General features: G+C 41.7%; 1 protein-coding gene across 9 annotated transcripts in view; it reads right to left on the reverse strand.

Annotated features, from left to right (window-relative positions):
* Window positions 1–18227, reverse strand: part of LOC140197688 (multiple PDZ domain protein) — a 224302-nt gene that overhangs the window by 13536 nt on the left and 192539 nt on the right. For all 9 annotated transcript variants that reach the window (XM_072258019.1, XM_072258016.1, XM_072258015.1 and 6 more), the window contains 4 exons: window positions 10344–10430; window positions 9470–9569; window positions 4636–4676; window positions 3580–3702 (listed from right to left, as the gene is read on the reverse strand). In XM_072258019.1, coding sequence (XP_072114120.1) covers window positions 3580–3702; window positions 4636–4676; window positions 9470–9569; window positions 10344–10430 — 351 coding nt within the window. The remainder of the gene's footprint in view (window positions 1–3579; window positions 3703–4635; window positions 4677–9469; window positions 9570–10343; window positions 10431–18227) is intronic.

Genomic DNA, 18227 nt, shown 5'->3' on the forward strand with positions numbered 1-18227 from the left:
GTTACGAATGCTCCTTGCATTGACACACAAAGCCTTCAGGTGCGCTTTTACAACTCTCTTAGCCCTTATACAATTATGTTGAAAAGTGGTCCTTTCTGATGCTTGCCGTGGATTTGTCAGCCTGCCACTTTTACTTTTCACCTGTTACGTACCCCGTAACTGGGTTGCCAAACCAGCAGAAATGGACCACTCAGTTGGAGTCTGGATTGCTGGAACTAAGAAAGTTTTATTAAAGAAATAAGCAACACAGTACTCTAATAGTAAGGATATAAATGCAACAGGTTAGCAATGAATAAACACACATGTACACAGAACTAGGATAATAGGGTCAATCAAGCTCTATCGCAGTCTAGGGGTAAAATGATCAATCACAAGTGACAGAGTTCAGTTTAGTTCAGTTCGCAGTAATCGCTGTTGTGCCGTTGGAGAGAGAGAGAGAGAGAACAAATGAATATTCAAAACGGATTCCAAACAGACCTTCGATATTCCTCGCAGTCAGCTTTCGGGCGAGCCCTTTGTAATGTCTTCTGAGGTCACCGACTGTGACCCCTCTGTTCCAGATACGATCGCTCCTCGGCGGTGAACCCGGCACCCAGGCAAGGGCGGACACACACACCAGGTTCCCGCCGACCGTATCTTTCCACCCTGTGCGTCTATGGCTGCTCCCGCAACCAGTCCTCCAAAACTCCCACCGACTTGTGGGGGCGCACCGCTTCCAGGGTCTCCTTACCTCGTGGTGTCGTGAGTTGGGTCTCTTGCCTTAGCGAACCTGTCCCTTTTTATCCCCCCCCCCCCCCGTTGGGGTATCGCCTGTCCCTCAGACTTCAAACAGTTCAGGGTTCAAAGCAGCCAGTCTTGACAATACTCAGACCAGTGTCTCCTTCCGTTAAACTCTCTCGTCTCCTCATTAACATTTCCAAATGCTGCTCCATTGTCTTACTTATCTCTCTCTCCTGAAGACAGGTGGCAGATCAACTGATGATCCCACTGGTGGTAGCACAGAACAGTTAACATCTTAGTCTATGTGTACTTTTGTAACCCTCTTTTGTCACACAGCTTACTACTTTTTGCTTCTACCCTCATTTTACACCCCTCTGTCTCTCTGCACTGGTTCCCATCCCCCTGTTGTGAACTAACCTCCTCTCGCCTAGCCTCTTTAATTTGATTCCCACCCCCCAATGATTCTAGATTAAAGTCACCTCAGTAGCCCTCGCTAATCTCCCTGCCAGGATATTGGTCCCCCTAGGATTCAAGTGTAACCCGTCCTTTTTGTACAGGTCACGCCTGCGCCAAAAGAGGTCCCAATGATCCAAAAACTTGAATCCCTGCCCCTTGCTCCAATCCCTCAGCCACGCATTTATCCTCCACCTCATCGCATTCCTACTCTCACTATTGCGTGGCACAGGCAGTAATCCCGAGATTACTACCTTTGCGGTCCTTTTTCTCAACTCCCTTCCTAGCTCCCTATATTCTCCTTTCAGGACCTCTTCCCTTTTCCTACCTATGTCATTGGTACCTATATGTACCACGACCTCTGGCTCCTCACCCTCCCACTTCAGGATATCTTGGACACGATCGGAAATATCCCGGACCCTGGCACCAGGGAGGCAAACTACCATCCGGGTCTCTGGACTGCGTCCACAGAATCGCCTATCTGACCCCTTTCTATCAAGTCCCCTATTACAACTGCCCTCCTCTTCCTTTCCCTACCCTACTGAGCTACAGGGCCAGACTCTGTGCTGGAGGCACAGCCACTGTCACTTCCCCCAGGTAAGCTGTCCCCCCCAACAGTACTCAAACAGGAGTACTTATTGTCAAGGGGCACAGCCACCGGGGTACTCTCTATTACCTGACTCTTCCCCTTTCCCCTCCTAACCGTGACCCACTGGTCTGCCTCCCGTGGCCCCGGTGCGACCACCTGCCTGTAACTCCTCTCTATCAACTCCTCACTCTCCCTGACCAGACGAAGGTCATCGAGCTGCAGCTCCAGTTCCCTAACATGGTCCCTTAGGAGCTGCATCTCGGCGCATCTGGCGCAGATGTGGACGTCCGGGAGGCTTGGAGACTCCAGGGCCTCCCACATCCGGCACCGAGAACAACAAACTGCCCTCACACTCATACTACCCCTCTCCTCAAATAGCAACAAAAAATGAATACCAAACCTTCCTCGCCTCGCCCGTTTCCGCCTAAGCCCGTTGAGCTGAAGCCCTTAAGCCTTCACTCTGCTCCTGGCTCACTCCGCTGCCCGCTGTATGAGGCTCTGTTCCTTTTAAATCTTCCGCGCTTCACTGCCCGGGCACATGTTTTTGTACACTGAATGAGCTTTACTGTGCCCACAAAAAAGTGGGTTTTTGGAGGATCGATCAGTGGCTCTTGCAGTGTGAAAAGGGAGTGACCGGTAGGGAGTTGTCTATGTGTCCACATTTGCCTGGGTTGATGATTCTACCACAGAAAAATGGTCCCCTTTGTTGAAGTCACAGTTGGTGACTTTGAAAGGATTTCGGAGGACAACGGGAAGATCAACAGTGTCAACTCATCTGAAGACTCAAATCTCCCCCTCTCTCTCTTTCCATCACTCCTCAACTCAATACCATGAACAGAACTGAACTTTACTCATCCTCGTAAGACTATCTATTTACCCCTAGACGTGAAGAAGCTTAGTTTTTCATATATATTTCCACACTTACTGATTTACTTACTTATATATAATCATTGCTAACCTGTTTGATTTATCTACATTTATTTTACTGTATTGCGTAGTTACTAATAAATATTATTAGTTAATAGCAATACTGGACTCCAAAGTGTTTTCCATTTCTGCTGGTTCCTTAACCCGTCACGGGGTACGTGACATCAGTAATAACATCGCGCTGTGCAACAAGTTCTTGGGCTCCTTTAAGATGAGGCTTTGTACAATGCTAGAGTGTACCACATCAAAACAAACACTGAGTAATGGGAACCACCAACTGATGATCCGGCATCTTTTTAACCACACTCAGGAATCATCTTGGTGGTCCAAGTCTCAAAGTAAACAACTATTTTTAATTTCTGGATGAGTGGATAAGTAGCTTCAAAGATTATCACTGGTAGAACAGCTCAGGATTTTGAGCTACAGGAAGGATTAACCTAATCACCCATGGCATACAATAAATGTGGTTTAATTTTGATGTTCAGATGTCATACATTTGACATGTATTTCTTTGGGGGCTTTGCATAACTCAACATTTGCAGTGACACATTTCAAATCCATTGGCACAACATAGTTGAAATACAGAAACAAAAACTGAAAACTGCACATGTACAGGGAAGAAAGCGGAAATAACAAAAGGAGCTTTATTAGATAATACCAAGAGATAAAGGATCTTACTGCAAGCTGGGTAAATGAACAGACCGAAGTAAAATTTTTATATTAATATTGCAATATTACAACGAATGAATACCTTAGCAGTTGACTGCTAAAAAAACGACGACGGTTTATGTTGAGGACGATGGGAAAAAGCAAACAAAAATTCTTCTGAGAAAAAAAAACTTAAAAACTGACAGCAATTTAAAGGATACAAGCTAAACTTACTAACTTACCCGCAGTTTCTGTGTCTGAGCTGCTACTCCATTTGGCTGCATCATTGCAATAAAAATGGGAACATCTCCAAGAGGGCTGCCTACTCCTCCTGCAATGCTGATTCCCAGTGAATCTGTAGGACCCTATAATTACAAACATCACATGAATTATGAAGTGGAGGAAACAAAATTATGCAATAATAAAAATTCATTCTGTATTGTGCAAGTTCAATAAGGATTTCATTAGAAATAAATTTTGGAAATAGACTTCACTAGTTATGTTCCTCCTTTATTGATAAGATGCAGAAGTGGGCTGAGAAGTGGCAGATGGAGTTCAACCCGGAGAAGTGTGAGGTGGTACACTTTGGAAGGACAAACTCCAAGGCAGATTTTAAGAAATGTTTTACAAGTAGTCATAGAGGTGACTGATCCCCTGTCAGATAAGAAAAGCAAATCTAATTCCATACAACATATCTTCACAATAATGTAAATTGTATTTACACAATAATTTGCTTTCTACAGCAAATGCAACCTAGCCCTGTTTTCATAACGGCTAAAGCTGCTGCTTGAGTTTGTTAGCTGTGACTCAGCTACCTGGAAGTCTTAGGTTTCAGCTTCATTCCAGTCACTAGTGCAGTCCTAAAGTAGTTCTGCACTATAAAATAAGTGATGTTATGAATGAGGTATGAAATATTGCCCTGTTAGTCAACTTTGCAATAAAAGATCACATGATATTAAAAGTATGAGAGAGGAGTGGACATTCTTTGCAATGTCCTAGCCACTATTTATCTTTCAACAAATAGCACTAAATATATTATGTGGTCATTATCAAATTTATGTGTTTGGCCCTTTGGCATGCGAGCAGAGCAGAGTGTCTTGCACCACTGTGAAGTCTGGTTTAAACAGGTTGAAACTTTATCAAACACACAAAGTGTGCACAGTTTCAAAGAAGCCACGAGTGACACTGATGCTTTGTACATAGAACGTATAGACTGCACTACATTCGTTGTAAAGAAAGTTACACACTGTTTTGTATAGAATAGCTTAGTTTAAAAATTATAAAAGATAGCAACTCACCTTTGTAAATTCCACTGTCCTTAGCCCTTTAATCTCGGTCCCTTTATTTAAAGAAAGAACAAGATTTGTTTTCAAGTCTATAAATTTAATCTGAGTAATTCATCAGTAAAACACAAAATAAAATCATGGATTACCAGGAAATACGTAAATCACTAAATTTCATGGAATGACACTAACAAATGAAGAACATTTATCAGCTTTCATTTTCAGATTGAGAATATGCTTCCATGAAGTTAGGTTCCCTTGTACAAACAAGCCAAGCATAATGAACAATCTGCTTGCCTTACTTCAAAGCAAATTTATATTTAAAGTACACTTTTGTTATCATATACTACCTTGAGGCTCATTTTCTTGCAGGCATCCACCATAGACCAAAGAAATACAATGGAAGAACTACACATAAGACTGACAAACAACCAATATGCAAAAGTAGACAAATTTAGGAAATTAAACACAACAAAACCTTAAAGGCATTCCAAACACTTTGAGGCTAATTAACAAGACGTTAAAGCATTAATGTGTATGCAAAAACACTAGATTAAAATCTGTCAAAAACCTTTGTTTTATTAAACGTTGTATTGTTTTTGTGCATGCAATGTGTAAGGTTAAAAACTGAATAGGTATAGAAAATGCAAGGTGTTAGAATTATGAAACACTCAAGTCAGAGAAGGATCTGTACAACAAAGAAGATCAATAAAGGTTAATGTTTGAGAAATTCTGCTCCAACAGAGCTGTTGCATGACACACAATGACTGTTCTAAGCAAAAGCATGCTACTGCAAAGTTCAATGGTGTTAAGCAGTGGTGTCCTTTCCTTTGCATGCTGAAGACTCATAACTTTAGATAGATAGATAGATAGGTAGATAGATAGATAGATATACTTTATTGATCCCGAGGGAAATTGGGTTTCGTTACAGCTGCACCACCCAAGAATAGAGCATAAATATAGCAATACAAAAACCACAAACAATCAAACAACAAAATGCAAACTATGCCAGATGGAAAATAAGTCCAGGACCAGTCTATTGGCTCAGGGTGTCTGACTCTCCACGGGAGGAGCTGCACGTTCGATGGCCACAGGCAGGAATATGGCCGAAGTCCAACAGCAAAAAGTTCAATATCCAGTCTACAAACACGTTCTTCGATCGTAATATGACCCGGATTGCACCATCTGTTGTTAACTAGAACAGTAAGCACCCAACTCCTCTATGCTTACCGCTTTCAGTTCTCTTCTGGTCAGCCGGAACGGTCTGGAAGCCGTCCATGGAAAAGTTTTGATCGGGTATGTCCTCGTGCAGCCCTGTTCCAGTGAAACACATAACACTGCACTCCCGAAATGTTCTCTGACGCCAGGCTAGCGCCATGAACTCGTCCATTTTATTACCCACCGAACTCCTCTTCTCCGTAAGTCTCCGTTGTCTCGACCTGGTCCTCTTTCCTCGACTTTGTGATCCCCCTCTGCATCCTCTGTGTGTTTTCCTCCAGATTTCAGCAGGGGGATCCACCGCTCTGCTCACTAAACCGGCCGGCATAAGCGCAAGTAGCTGGTCCCTGGAATAAACAATGCGACCATGCTTCTGTCCCGCTAATGAGACGTGTCGGAATGTAACTATTTCCAGCGCTAAAAACCCAGATAAAACTCCCTCTACCAGCATGTTAGAGGGTGCAGCTTCGACGTGTTACCGTGAAAAAAAATACAAAAAATAACATAAGTTAAAAAGTTAGAAGAAAAAAGTAAGAATACTGATTGGAACGGCTGTAACAGGCTGCACGCACGACCGGCACATGCGCACTTTTCAAGAGTGAGTAGGAATTGGGAAATGAGGATATTGCCTAAGGAATTAGATGTTGGATGGGTTGGAACTATAGCAGACATCCCACCCAGCAAAAACTCATCTGAGGGAGGTAGCACCCCCGCCCCCCACAACCCCATATCCCGCCACCCCGGTCGACCTCCAAGGGTGTATGTAATACTTTGTTTAGTGATTTTGTCTAATCTGTAAACCAATTTGGGTATATGTAGCAAATGTGACATTAAATAATGTACTTATATTATCATGTTTATTCTATTACAACTTTAAGCAAATCTACAGGGAGTTTGGCCTCATCACGTAGGACATCAATAGTGTAGCTCCTTGGCAGCTAGCCAGCTAGTTTAAATCAGCGGTCCCCAACCTTTTTTGCACCGTGGACCGGTTTAATATTGACAATATTCTTGCGGACCAGCCGATAGGGGTGGGGGGGTGGTGTTAATCATGACCGGAATATAGGTGACAAGTCAACTGTAAGTGACTTGTAAGTGGCTAATACACTCAATTTCGTTTCTCAAGGGGTTTATCTAATGAATTTAATATTAAACACAGCGCATATTTTCCTCGCACGAATGTAGTGGTAAGTCAATTATAGCATTGGTCCCAAACCTCTGGGCCGTGAAGAATGCAGCGGTAGCCAGAACGCACCCAGCACATCTTTAAGAAAAAGGCCGAAATAAACAAATTGATTAGGTGCCGCCCGGCACGTAAAAGTCGGCCCAGATCAGATGTGCTGGGTGCGTTCTGGCCACCGCTGTATTCTTCGTGGCCTGGAGGTTGGGGACCACTGAATTATAAGTCATTTATAAGTCAATAGCATCATAACATCTTAAGTAACGTTTGGATATTAAACACACAGTGCATATTTTCGTCGTATGAACATATAAAATCATTGCAACACCCCAATATTGCTGAATCAGTGGGAGCGCTGGGCTTATTTTCCTGCAACAACACGGTCCTATCGAGAGGTGATGGGAGACAGCGATACTCGAAGGGGGTTCCTTATATCCAGTCTATTCCACAATTTAGTTTTCATTGCATTCATTGCAGAATGCTTCGCAGCGATATGATGCTGGAAATGGAAGCAACGTTTTCAGTGCTTTCGTGGCTATCTCAGGATATTCAGCCTTGACTTTGACCCAGAATGCTGGCAGAGATGTTACGTCAAACATACTTTTCAGCTCACCGTCATTTGTAAGCTCGAGGAGTTGATCTTTTTCCCGCGTTGACATGGATGATTCACCGGGGACGTTCACAAGTTGGTCACGGACCCATTCCTTTACACGTCTTGGGTCACTGATGACCTCATGTGCATTAAAATTCAACAGTGCATGACAGGGAATGAGGAAAGGTGCAGCTAACTCATATTGTTTCATATTGCCAAATCATATTGTTTCCTCATGGCCCGGTGGTTGGGGACCACTCTTAGCACGAAGAGAGACCAATCAGGATGCTTGCTCTCCCTCTCCCTCTCAAAAAAATCTACTTCCGGGATATTGTATATAATTTCCAGGCATCAGGGAGCCACTATTGATATGCGGGAGACTCCCGGAACTTCTGGGAGAGGTGAAATGTCTGTTATAGGGGTAAGGGTGAAATTCTGGAGGAGCTGTATCAAGACTTAAGAGTGGGATCCTAGGTCACAGTAATAGAGTCACAGGAGAGACCCAAAATGGCATCCCCAAACATGTAATAAATGTCATTAATGAATGGGGATGGAGATTGATTCCAACTGATGCACACGTCTGTGGAAATCACACTATAAACACAAAAGATCATGCAGATTCAGGAAACCTAGAGTAACACACATAATGTGCTGGAAGAACTCAGCAAATTGGGCAGCATTATGGAGAGGAATAAACAATCAATGGTTTGGGCTGACACCCTTCATTAGAACTCACATTATTTATCAGAGGTCACATTACTTGTTTTGGGTGATTCTTGACTGGAAATGCCAGAAATTAGTCAAACAAAGCCTGTAAGATGGTTCCTGGGAGTTTATAAAAGCTTATTATACTACCTCCATTAATTTTATCTTTAAACTACCCCAGTTTACTACAGCCAGGAAGTTTTAATTGTAAATTATAAGATTGATAACCAAGGGTATTTCTGACAAACAAGATGAGATCCTGGCAGTAATAAAGTTGTGTCTGAGAGAATACAGAGGGAGGGTAGTCTGAAAATGCGTTAGAAAAATACAATAGTTCAGCCAAATAACAGAACCTAAGAGAACTGGAGATTAACTTGCACTACTGATGAAATGTTTGTATACGGAAAAATTTAAGATGCATCCCAATGAAGTTTCCTGACAGAGAGATGTGATTACATTTGTCTGTAATTCTGAAGTCATGTTGATACTGAGAAAACTAGGTATATTTTGTTTAAAATTTTAGAGTGATTAAGATTTTAACATTCTAGACTGATTGAACATTCAAAATTTTACCTCAATAAAAATGACTGATCTTCAATAGTAAAAGCATTGTTGTAACATGCCCTGCAAGTAATCAACTCTACTTCTAATGCTAGGCAAAGAAAAATGATGCCATTGTATCAATCTAACATTACTTTCATGTACAATAAAAATAGCAGATGCCGTGTTATGATGGTTTGTCTTGTTCACATAAATGATGACGTTGTTCAACTAAATGTCATCAAATATTAACTGCCTATGAGTCACACACATCTACTACAACAAAAACTAAATGCATTTGATATCATTTATTAACTAACAAATTCTATCTGTAGTGATGATTGTTCTGTCAGATAATGGTGAACCTTAAGTTTTGTTACAATTGTACAAAAGAGCAATAAGGGAATTCTCTGAATGCAATTTAGATAGCCTCTTAAATTCTAAGTAGTACGTAAATTGTTATTACGATTTTAAACACAATGGATTGGTTATAAGGGAGGAAGCACTAAAAGCTCTGTGATACTCTGAGAATGCAGACCCAAGTCATGCACAAACAATACCGTCAAGAACTATACTCTAAATTAATATTGCCAAGCAGGGTTGATTACTCTTACAGGCATGTTTTCGGTTTCCGGTTTCATATACTTCAGCTTGAATAGATCCAGAAGCAGTAGAACAGAGAGGGATCAGCCCACCGCAACTCCCCTCACTGACCTGTGGGAATAGTACTAATTTATGACATCAATTTCAAATGTAATCAGAACAATTGCAAATTTGAAGATATTCAAATTATCTACAGCAGGTATATTTTACAAGGCATGTTTCACCTTTAAAAATTAACAATCCTTAATTTGTAGAATGAAAATATAAATATATGATTTCATACAAGCCTTAAAACATTAAAAACTTACAATATCCACCATTAGGTCACAAGTACTTATAAATTACAGGTAATGTTTTATACAGGAAAAAAATTAAGCTTTTCTTTCAGAAATTTTAGTACTGACATCACAATTCAAAGTCTAATACCAAGGAAAAATGTGGATGATCCAAAATTTCAATCTTAAAATACTACTGTAACAGTCTAAATTAATCCTTTTAAATGCTCAACATCCTACAATATTAAACTTGTAGTGTATGTCACCATCTCATCACCAATGACTAAAGTCAGGGCATATTGATAATAGCAATTATCAATAATTACTATTGTATTATAATTAATGGTAATTATCAATATCTGAGAAGCAGTTACCTATAGTTCAGAAATCAAGGAAAACTGTTCTAATATTTTTAAAATAAATATCCATTCTGCTGACTAGAATTATTAAACATACTTAAGGGATCTTTTCCTTTATTTAAAAAGAATCATTACTATGCTTGAAATGATCATATTTTCTCTTGGTTCAGATAAAATGAACAAGAGATGAATAGGCTACTACAATGAGGCAGATTTTACTGCAGACCAGGCATCAGGTTAAGCATACAAACCTGGCTACTTTGAGAAACTCTTCTTTCAGATGAGAATGATCCAGTCTTCAATCTGCCAACCTCCAATTTTACTGCGCCTTGTGCACACTAGAAATCAGAAGGGAATGGTTACCGTTCGAATGCCTGACCACATTACAACTTGCAAAAAAAAAAAAAAAAATTATATATATAGATGATCATTTTCGGAGTAACAAGGTTAAGAAAAATATTTTTAGATATCATTTTAAAACTGTTTTTATCATGTGATTGTACTTTAATGAACTGGGAGAAATACATGTACTGCATGCTTCCTTTAGGAAACCTGGTAAATCATGCAATAGAGAAACAGGCCCTTCAACCTACTAAGTCTGCACCAGCCATCAGGCTGCTATTTGTACTCATGCTCGACTAATCCCATTGTACTGTCCTCACATTCCCATCAACTTTCCCCAGCTTCTGCCAACTCACCTACACATTAGGGTAATAGAGTGCCCAAAAATCTACCAGCCCATACTACTTGGGCATGTGAGATGAAACTGGTGCACTCAGAAAAACCAGTCCTATCACAGGAAAAGTCAGGATTGAACCTAGTTCGCTGAAGTAGAGGCAGTAGTTCCATCAGCTGAATCACTGTGTGGCCACATACATTTGTCAGGTATACCAATACAGGAGACATAATAAGACCTAAGTTTTTGGGTTTGCCCTGGGAACTGAGCTATAAAGAAAGAGCTGATGTCTTGTCTTTAAAGTCCTTTCAAGTTCACTTCTTTTGTCATTCAACCAAATGTATAACACCAAACACACCAAGGTGCAAAACATAGTACTTACAACTGACACACATAATACATAAAGTTGTACTACAACAAATGAATTAACAAATAATAAGGTGCATATGTGACACGTTAAACAAGTAAACAATATAACACTACTTGCACTTCATACGTGATGAGACCCTGGTGGTGGCAGGGAATTTGGTAGTCTTATGGCATAACCTAACAGTTCTTGGCCTAATGCTACGGAACCTCCTGCCTTATGGTAGGGGGTCAAAGAGATTTTTGGATGGATGGGAGGGATCACTGACAATGCTATGAGCCCTATATACACAGTGCTACTGATAAATATCTCTAATGAGTGGAAGATATTTCACACTCTTCATAAAGAGTGGTATGTGTATAGACTGTGAGGCTAAGTACAACTCCAATGCTATATTTACTGATACAAAAGATAGTGATGAATTAGCATATAGGAGGAAGACTGAAAATCTGGCTGAATGGTGCCACAACAACCACCCTTCACGCAATGTCAGCAAGACGAAACAGCCAATTGCTGACTACAGGAGGAGTAACCCAGAGGCCCATGAGCCAGTCGTCATCACCAGGGAATCAGAGGAGGAGAGGGTCAGCAACTTTAAGAGAGTATACTGACAGGTTGCACCATGGCTTGGTATGGGAACACCAATGCCCTTGAAGGGAAAAACCTTGTGGATACAGCCCAGTCCATCATGGGTACAGCACCTATCATCAAGGACCCCCATCATCCAGGCCATGCTCTCTTCTCATTGCCATCAGAAGGAAGTACAGGAGCTTCAAGCCCTATACCACCAGGTTCAAGAACAGTTATTACCTCTCAACCATAAGGTTCTTGAACCAGATGGGATAACTTCACTCACCTCGAGCTGATTGTATAATCTATGAACTCACTTTTAATGACTCTACAACTCGTGTTGACAATTTCTTTTCTTCATTTATTTATTTATTATTACTTTTTTTGTATTTGCATATTTTGTTATATTTTGTATACTGGTTGTCTATTGTGTTCCTTTACATCTACTATGAATGTCCACAATAAAGTGTATCTCAGGCTAGTATATGGTGTCACATATGTACTTTGATAACTTTGGAAGTCCAAACTAAAAGACAGAACATTGATAAGGTACTGCAGAGCATTTTATACCTCTTACATATTATCTGGTCCCTCAGAAACAATTAGTGTTGTAGCTGCTCTCTAGACTGCAGCTGATAGATCTACGTGTTTATTCCACAGAAACTGGGCTCTATCTGGAGCTGGGGCACAGCCCTTGCGATTTAAATTACCAGGTTCAGCATTATTTCTTAAGTTAGTTACAAGGTGCAGATGGCCAAGAGACTAACTCTATTATAAAATAAAGGAAGTATCTCACTCCTTCCTCATTGCTTTCTTCATTCACTTCTATGCTTGTCAAATTCTTGGTTATAACCATTTACAATATGTTTTAAGCCATTGTGATCACCCTACACACCTCTAGATAACAACTTTTAAGTTCTTTATTTATCCAAGAAATTCTGCTCTCTTAGGTACCCTGGAATATATCAGTTACATATTATATTTGAAGACTCTCTGTTGACCTGTTTGCCAACTACTCTGATAAACTAATTTAGGCTCAATCCCTTGTCATTTTGTAACAGCCAAAGTGTAGGTTAAACAGCCCTATAAGAAGGTGATATATTCGATTACTACAGCACTGTCCAAAAGCTGTATTCATTACAAGTCATGTGGAAGTACCTATGGTTTCAAACTAAAAGGCAACAGGTACTCAAGGAATGTACCATTCTGATTGAAAATACTTCGTAATTATTTCTAAATCCTGGACTTTATTAACTGCAGGTTTATGGGATGATCTTCACCAATAATAACTAAAATGATTTAACGTATTTAGGGATGGGTCTTAAATCGTCAGTGTCAATGTATTTCATAATGTCGCAGAAAACTGCAGCACACCTAGTACGTGTAAACCATTTAAGCTGCCCACTCCCAACAACATGCCCCCAGATAATAGCCATCCAGACCCCTACTATCTAGGTACCTATCCAAACTTCTTTAAACATTCAAATTGAGCTTGCATCCACCACTTCCGCTGGCAGCTTGTTCCACAGTCTCACCACCCTCATGTTACCCATAAACATTTCACCTTTCACTCTTAACTATGACCTCTAGTTCTAGTCTCACCCAAGCTTAATGGAAAAACCTGCTTGCATTTACACTATCTATACCCTCATAATTTTGTATACGTCTATTAAATTTATCCTGAATCTTCTAAGTTCTAGGGAATAAAGTTTAAATCAAAGTTTAAACAAAATAAAGATCAATTTCTCCTTATAACTCAGGTCATTCTATCCTGGCAACATCCTTGTAAATTTCCTCTGTGTACTTTCAATATTATTTAATATTTGCTGTAGGTAGGTGACCAAAACTGCACGCATACTCCAAATTAAGCGTCACCAACGTCTTAAACAACTTCAACATAATATCCCAACTACTGTACTCAATACCTTGATCTATGTGTCAAAGCTTTCTTTATGATCCTATCTACCTGAGCCACCATTTTCAATGAATTGTAGACCTGTATTCCTCGATCCCTTTGTTCTTCTCAGTGGCCTACAGCTAACTGTGTCAGGTCTACCCTGGTTGGTCCTCCCAAAGTGCAAGACCTCACACTTGTCTGCATTAAGTTCCATCTGCCATTTTCCAGTCCATTTTTCCAGCTGGTGAACATACCGCTGCAAGCTTTGATAGCTTTTCTCATTGTCCACTGCAACCCCAGTCTTGGTGTAATCTGCAAATTTGTTGATCCAGTTAACCACATTATCATCCAGATCATTGATAATAGACGACAAGCAACAATGGACCCAGCACTAATCCCTACGGCACACCATCACACCACTAGTCACAAGCACCCAGTCAGAAAGTCAACCATCTATTACGTCATCTTGAATACCGAGTGACTGAACCCTCTTGACCAACCTCCCATGTGGAACCTTGTCAAATACCTTTGCTGAGTCCATGCAGACAACATCCACTGCCTTGCCTTCATCAACTTTCCTGGCAACTTCCTAAAAAACTCGATAAGATCGGTTAGACGTGACCTATCACGTCCAAAGCCATGCTATCCCGAATAACTCACTTTCTATCAAAATACCCACATATCTGGTCCCTCAGATTACCTTCCAATAACTTTCCAACTACTGATGTCGGGCCTATAATTTCCTGATTTACTCTTACAGCTTTTCATAAACAGAAGAACAACATTAGCTATCCTCCAATCCTCCGGTAGTACCTCAACTGTTGCTGAAGGTGATTTAAATATCTCTACTCAGACCCCTGAAATTTTTGTACTTGCCTTCCACAGGGTCCAAGGGAACATCTTTCAGAGGACCAATTTTGTCCTTTGCAATCCTCTTGCTCTTCACAAATCTGTAGAAGCTCTTGGGATTCTCCTTCACCTTGTCTGGTAGAGCAACCTCAAGCCTTCTTTTGCCCCGTCTGATTTCTTTCTCAAGCGTTCTCTTGCATTTCTTACACTCCTTTAGTTCCTACCTGCATATACCTGCTATGCACCAACTCTTTTTTTCTTAACCAGGGCCTGAATATGTCTTGAAAATCAAGGTTCCCTAAACTAGTTATCCTTGCCTTTTATTCTGAAAGGCACATACAAGCTTTGTACTCTCAAAATGTCACTTTCGAAAGCCTCTCACTTACCAAGCACCTCTTTGCCAGAAAACAGCCTGTCCCAATTCACATGTGCCAGATTTTCTCTGATAGGTTCAAAAATGTCCTTTTTCCAACGTAGAATCTGAACCCGAGGAATCTATCCTTTTCCATAATTACCTTGAAACTAATGACATTATAGTGTTCCTCTGCACAAACTTCTGTCACTTGCCCTGTCTCATTCCTAATAGGAGATCTAATATTTCATACTTTCTCATTGGAACTTCAATGTATAGATTATGGAAACTTTCCTGAATATATTTGACAAACTCCATCCCATCTAGTCCTTTTACAGTATGGAGTCCTAGTCAATAAGTGGAAAGTTAAAAATCACTTATGATAACAACTTTATGTTTCTTGCTTGCGTCATGCACCAGGATGCTCTCGTCAGTTACCTGATGAGGTAACTGTAGCCTTTAGCCAGGGGCAGATGTCATCAGTCAGTGCCCAAACTTCATAGAGTATTTTGACCCTTAACCACACTCTCCAGTTAGTGGGTCAGCAGTGGTGGCTAAGTCACTGTCCATTTGCTCCTGGCTTCCATCTCAACTCTTCTTGCTTGCTCCATATCGAGCAAAAGCTCTTTCCACTTTCTCCCCTTTCCTACGAGCTGCTTAGTTCTTGTTCTTTTCACCAAGGCCTAGCGCAGACAGTAATCTCCATGCTGCCCTTGCTGGGAACCCTCAACAGATAATCTCCACGGGGAATAGCTAGGTCTGCCATCCTTTGTTCTTGCTCTTCTGGACTAAGGACTGGTACTTCAGGGCCCTCCTCTCGTGCGCCTCCACGCATTCTTCTCCCATGGTACTGTGAGCTTCATCAGGATGATTTTCTCGTCTTCAGTGGACCACAGAACGATGTCTGGTCAAAGTGTGGTTTGCACCACCACCAGGAACTGCAGCTTCCTCCCCACATCGACCCTCACCTCCCATGATTTGGCAGTTGCAGCAGATTGGATTTAGGCCTCTTAGATATGACTGGTGTGGCACTCTTCTTGATGACATGACTGCCCTGTTTGCCTCTCTGCCAGTTGGTCTCTTTTTACACATCTCTTGTTCCAGTGTGTCAGCAAGGGACAGCAAGACCTTATTGTGGCGCCACCTATACCGTCTTTGTGTTAAAGCTGTTTTGCATCCTGACAGTATGTGTGCCACCGAACCCTGCAGACTACCAAGCTTGCAGTTAGGGTCCTCTCTCAGCCCCCATGTGTGCAGTTGTGATGGTGTAGGGAGTGTGTCATACAGGGACCACAGGTGGAAAGAAATGTGGAAGGGCTCCAGTCTCCAAAGCTCTGTCCAAGTGATCTTGTGCTTGGGAAGATCCCATTTTGTCCAGGCACCCTATGACCCCAACTCCACTGCCTTCAATAACTGCCTTTCATCCCCACAGTTCAGAACCTCTGCCTGGACCATGTCATGGCTATCCCTTGCACTTGCACTCCCTCATAGTGCGCAGAGCTGAGGCCTTGCCGTCCCGGGCATAGGTTACCGACGATGTCTCTCAATTGCAGGGAGCTCACTGCCGAGCCTACGGCTGATTTGGTGGCCCACTTTTTGCCTGATCTTGTTGTGACTCCTGCTTGGTTTACTAGCTTGTCAGCGGAGCCCCTTAGTATTAACACAACTCTACGCTTTCCCACCTTGAACTCCTCCACTACCAATGACAATGGGAGCTGTAACTGCCCTGATCTTATGTAGAGCCCCACTGAAGAAAAACTTGGGTGGCGGGGGGGAACCCTAGCCACCTCTACAGCTGCTTGTTAACTTTCCTCTTGATGCCTTCTAAAATGGTCATGGGGAACAGCCAGAGTAGCCTTGGTAGAAGACCATGTTGCTACAACCATGTCCTAAATTTACCAAGGAGTCAGTTTTGTCGATCTTCTTCAGCCATTCTTCAGTCTGCTTTACAGTGTCAGTGATGTTGGCGCTGTATGTCATTGCTTCATTAAACCAATCTCCAAGACACCTTACTGGGTTGTCCTCTATGGATGGAATGACTTCTCACTGCACTTGAAGACTGAACTTGCTAGTAAACTTAGAAACATAGTAACCTTGCCCTTTTTGATCACCATGTATCTGGAGTTTCTGGCCTTGAAGGTCATCCTAGCCCAGGTAGCTACGTCGTCCAGAGTTTCCAATACCCATCTTGCTTGTCTTGGGTTATAGTGATGTCATCCATGAACCCCTGTATTGCAGGATGTCAGATCCCGAGCTCCAAAACTGGGCCTTGGCTACTGCTGATATGAGAAGATTCATACCCATGACAAACAAGACGGGGGGAGATGGTACAGCCAGCTGGAATCCCTTTTTGGAGGTCTTGCCACTTGGTTGTAAAGTGGGTTGAAGTAAAGTGTAGCATGAATCCTCCTAGGTAGCTGGTGATCATGTCTTGTGTTACTGGTGGGATATGGTAGTGGTCCAGGCCAACCTGGATGAGGATGTGTGGAATTGATCCATAAACAAAGGCTAGTTCTAACCAGATGACTGTTAAGCCACCTTTCTTCTGCCTGGCCTTGCGGATCAGTTGGCTGATTATTGAGGTTTGTTCAAGGCACCCAGAAAAACCCGGGATGCCCCTTGCTGGTTGGATATAGTGTTGATATAGTGGTTCTCCATTAAGTAAGAGATCAGCCTTCTCGCAAGCACCAAGAAGAATAACAGTCTGCGATCCCTCTACAAATTTGTTCCTTGAAAATGGCACACACTGTTGAGTGGTCTATAATATAACCCTATTAATGTGCTCATACTTTTCGTATTCTCATTTCCACCCAAAAGTCTCACTAGATGAGTTTACCAGCCATGCTAAATGCCGTGACATTTTACCTGACTAGCAACACCACCCCTCCCTCTTTAACCTCCCCCACTGTATCACATCTAAAACAATGGAACCCTGAATATTGAGCTGACAGTCCTGCCCCTCCTGCAACCAAGTCTAATTAATGGCTACAACGTCATAATTCCCTGTAGTGATCCATGCCCTAAGCTTTTCAACAACACCTATTGCATTGAAATAAAAGCAACTCAGAACATTATTCCCACCATGCTCAACTTTTTGTTTCCTGACTTTGTGTGAGGTCTTAACAACATCTGACTCCACAACCTCTCCACTATCTGTTCTGGCAGTCTGGTTCCCATCCCCAATCAAGAACTAGCAAACCTTCTAGGTGCAACAAACAATAAACATCCAGTGAGTGGCAGTTCTGTAGGCAAAAGCACCTTATTAATGAGAGAGGTCAGAGTAGAATGGACAGACTGGTTCAAGCTGACAGGAAATTGACAGGTACTCAAAAAAACACATGATACAACAGTGGTGTGCAAAAGAGCATCTTTGAATGCACACGATGAACCTTGAAGTGGATGGGTTACAGCAGCAGCAGACCAC

Source organism: Mobula birostris, chromosome 5 (genome assembly GCF_030028105.1).
Source record: "Mobula birostris isolate sMobBir1 chromosome 5, sMobBir1.hap1, whole genome shotgun sequence".
NCBI lineage: Eukaryota > Metazoa > Chordata > Chondrichthyes > Myliobatiformes > Myliobatidae > Mobula > Mobula birostris.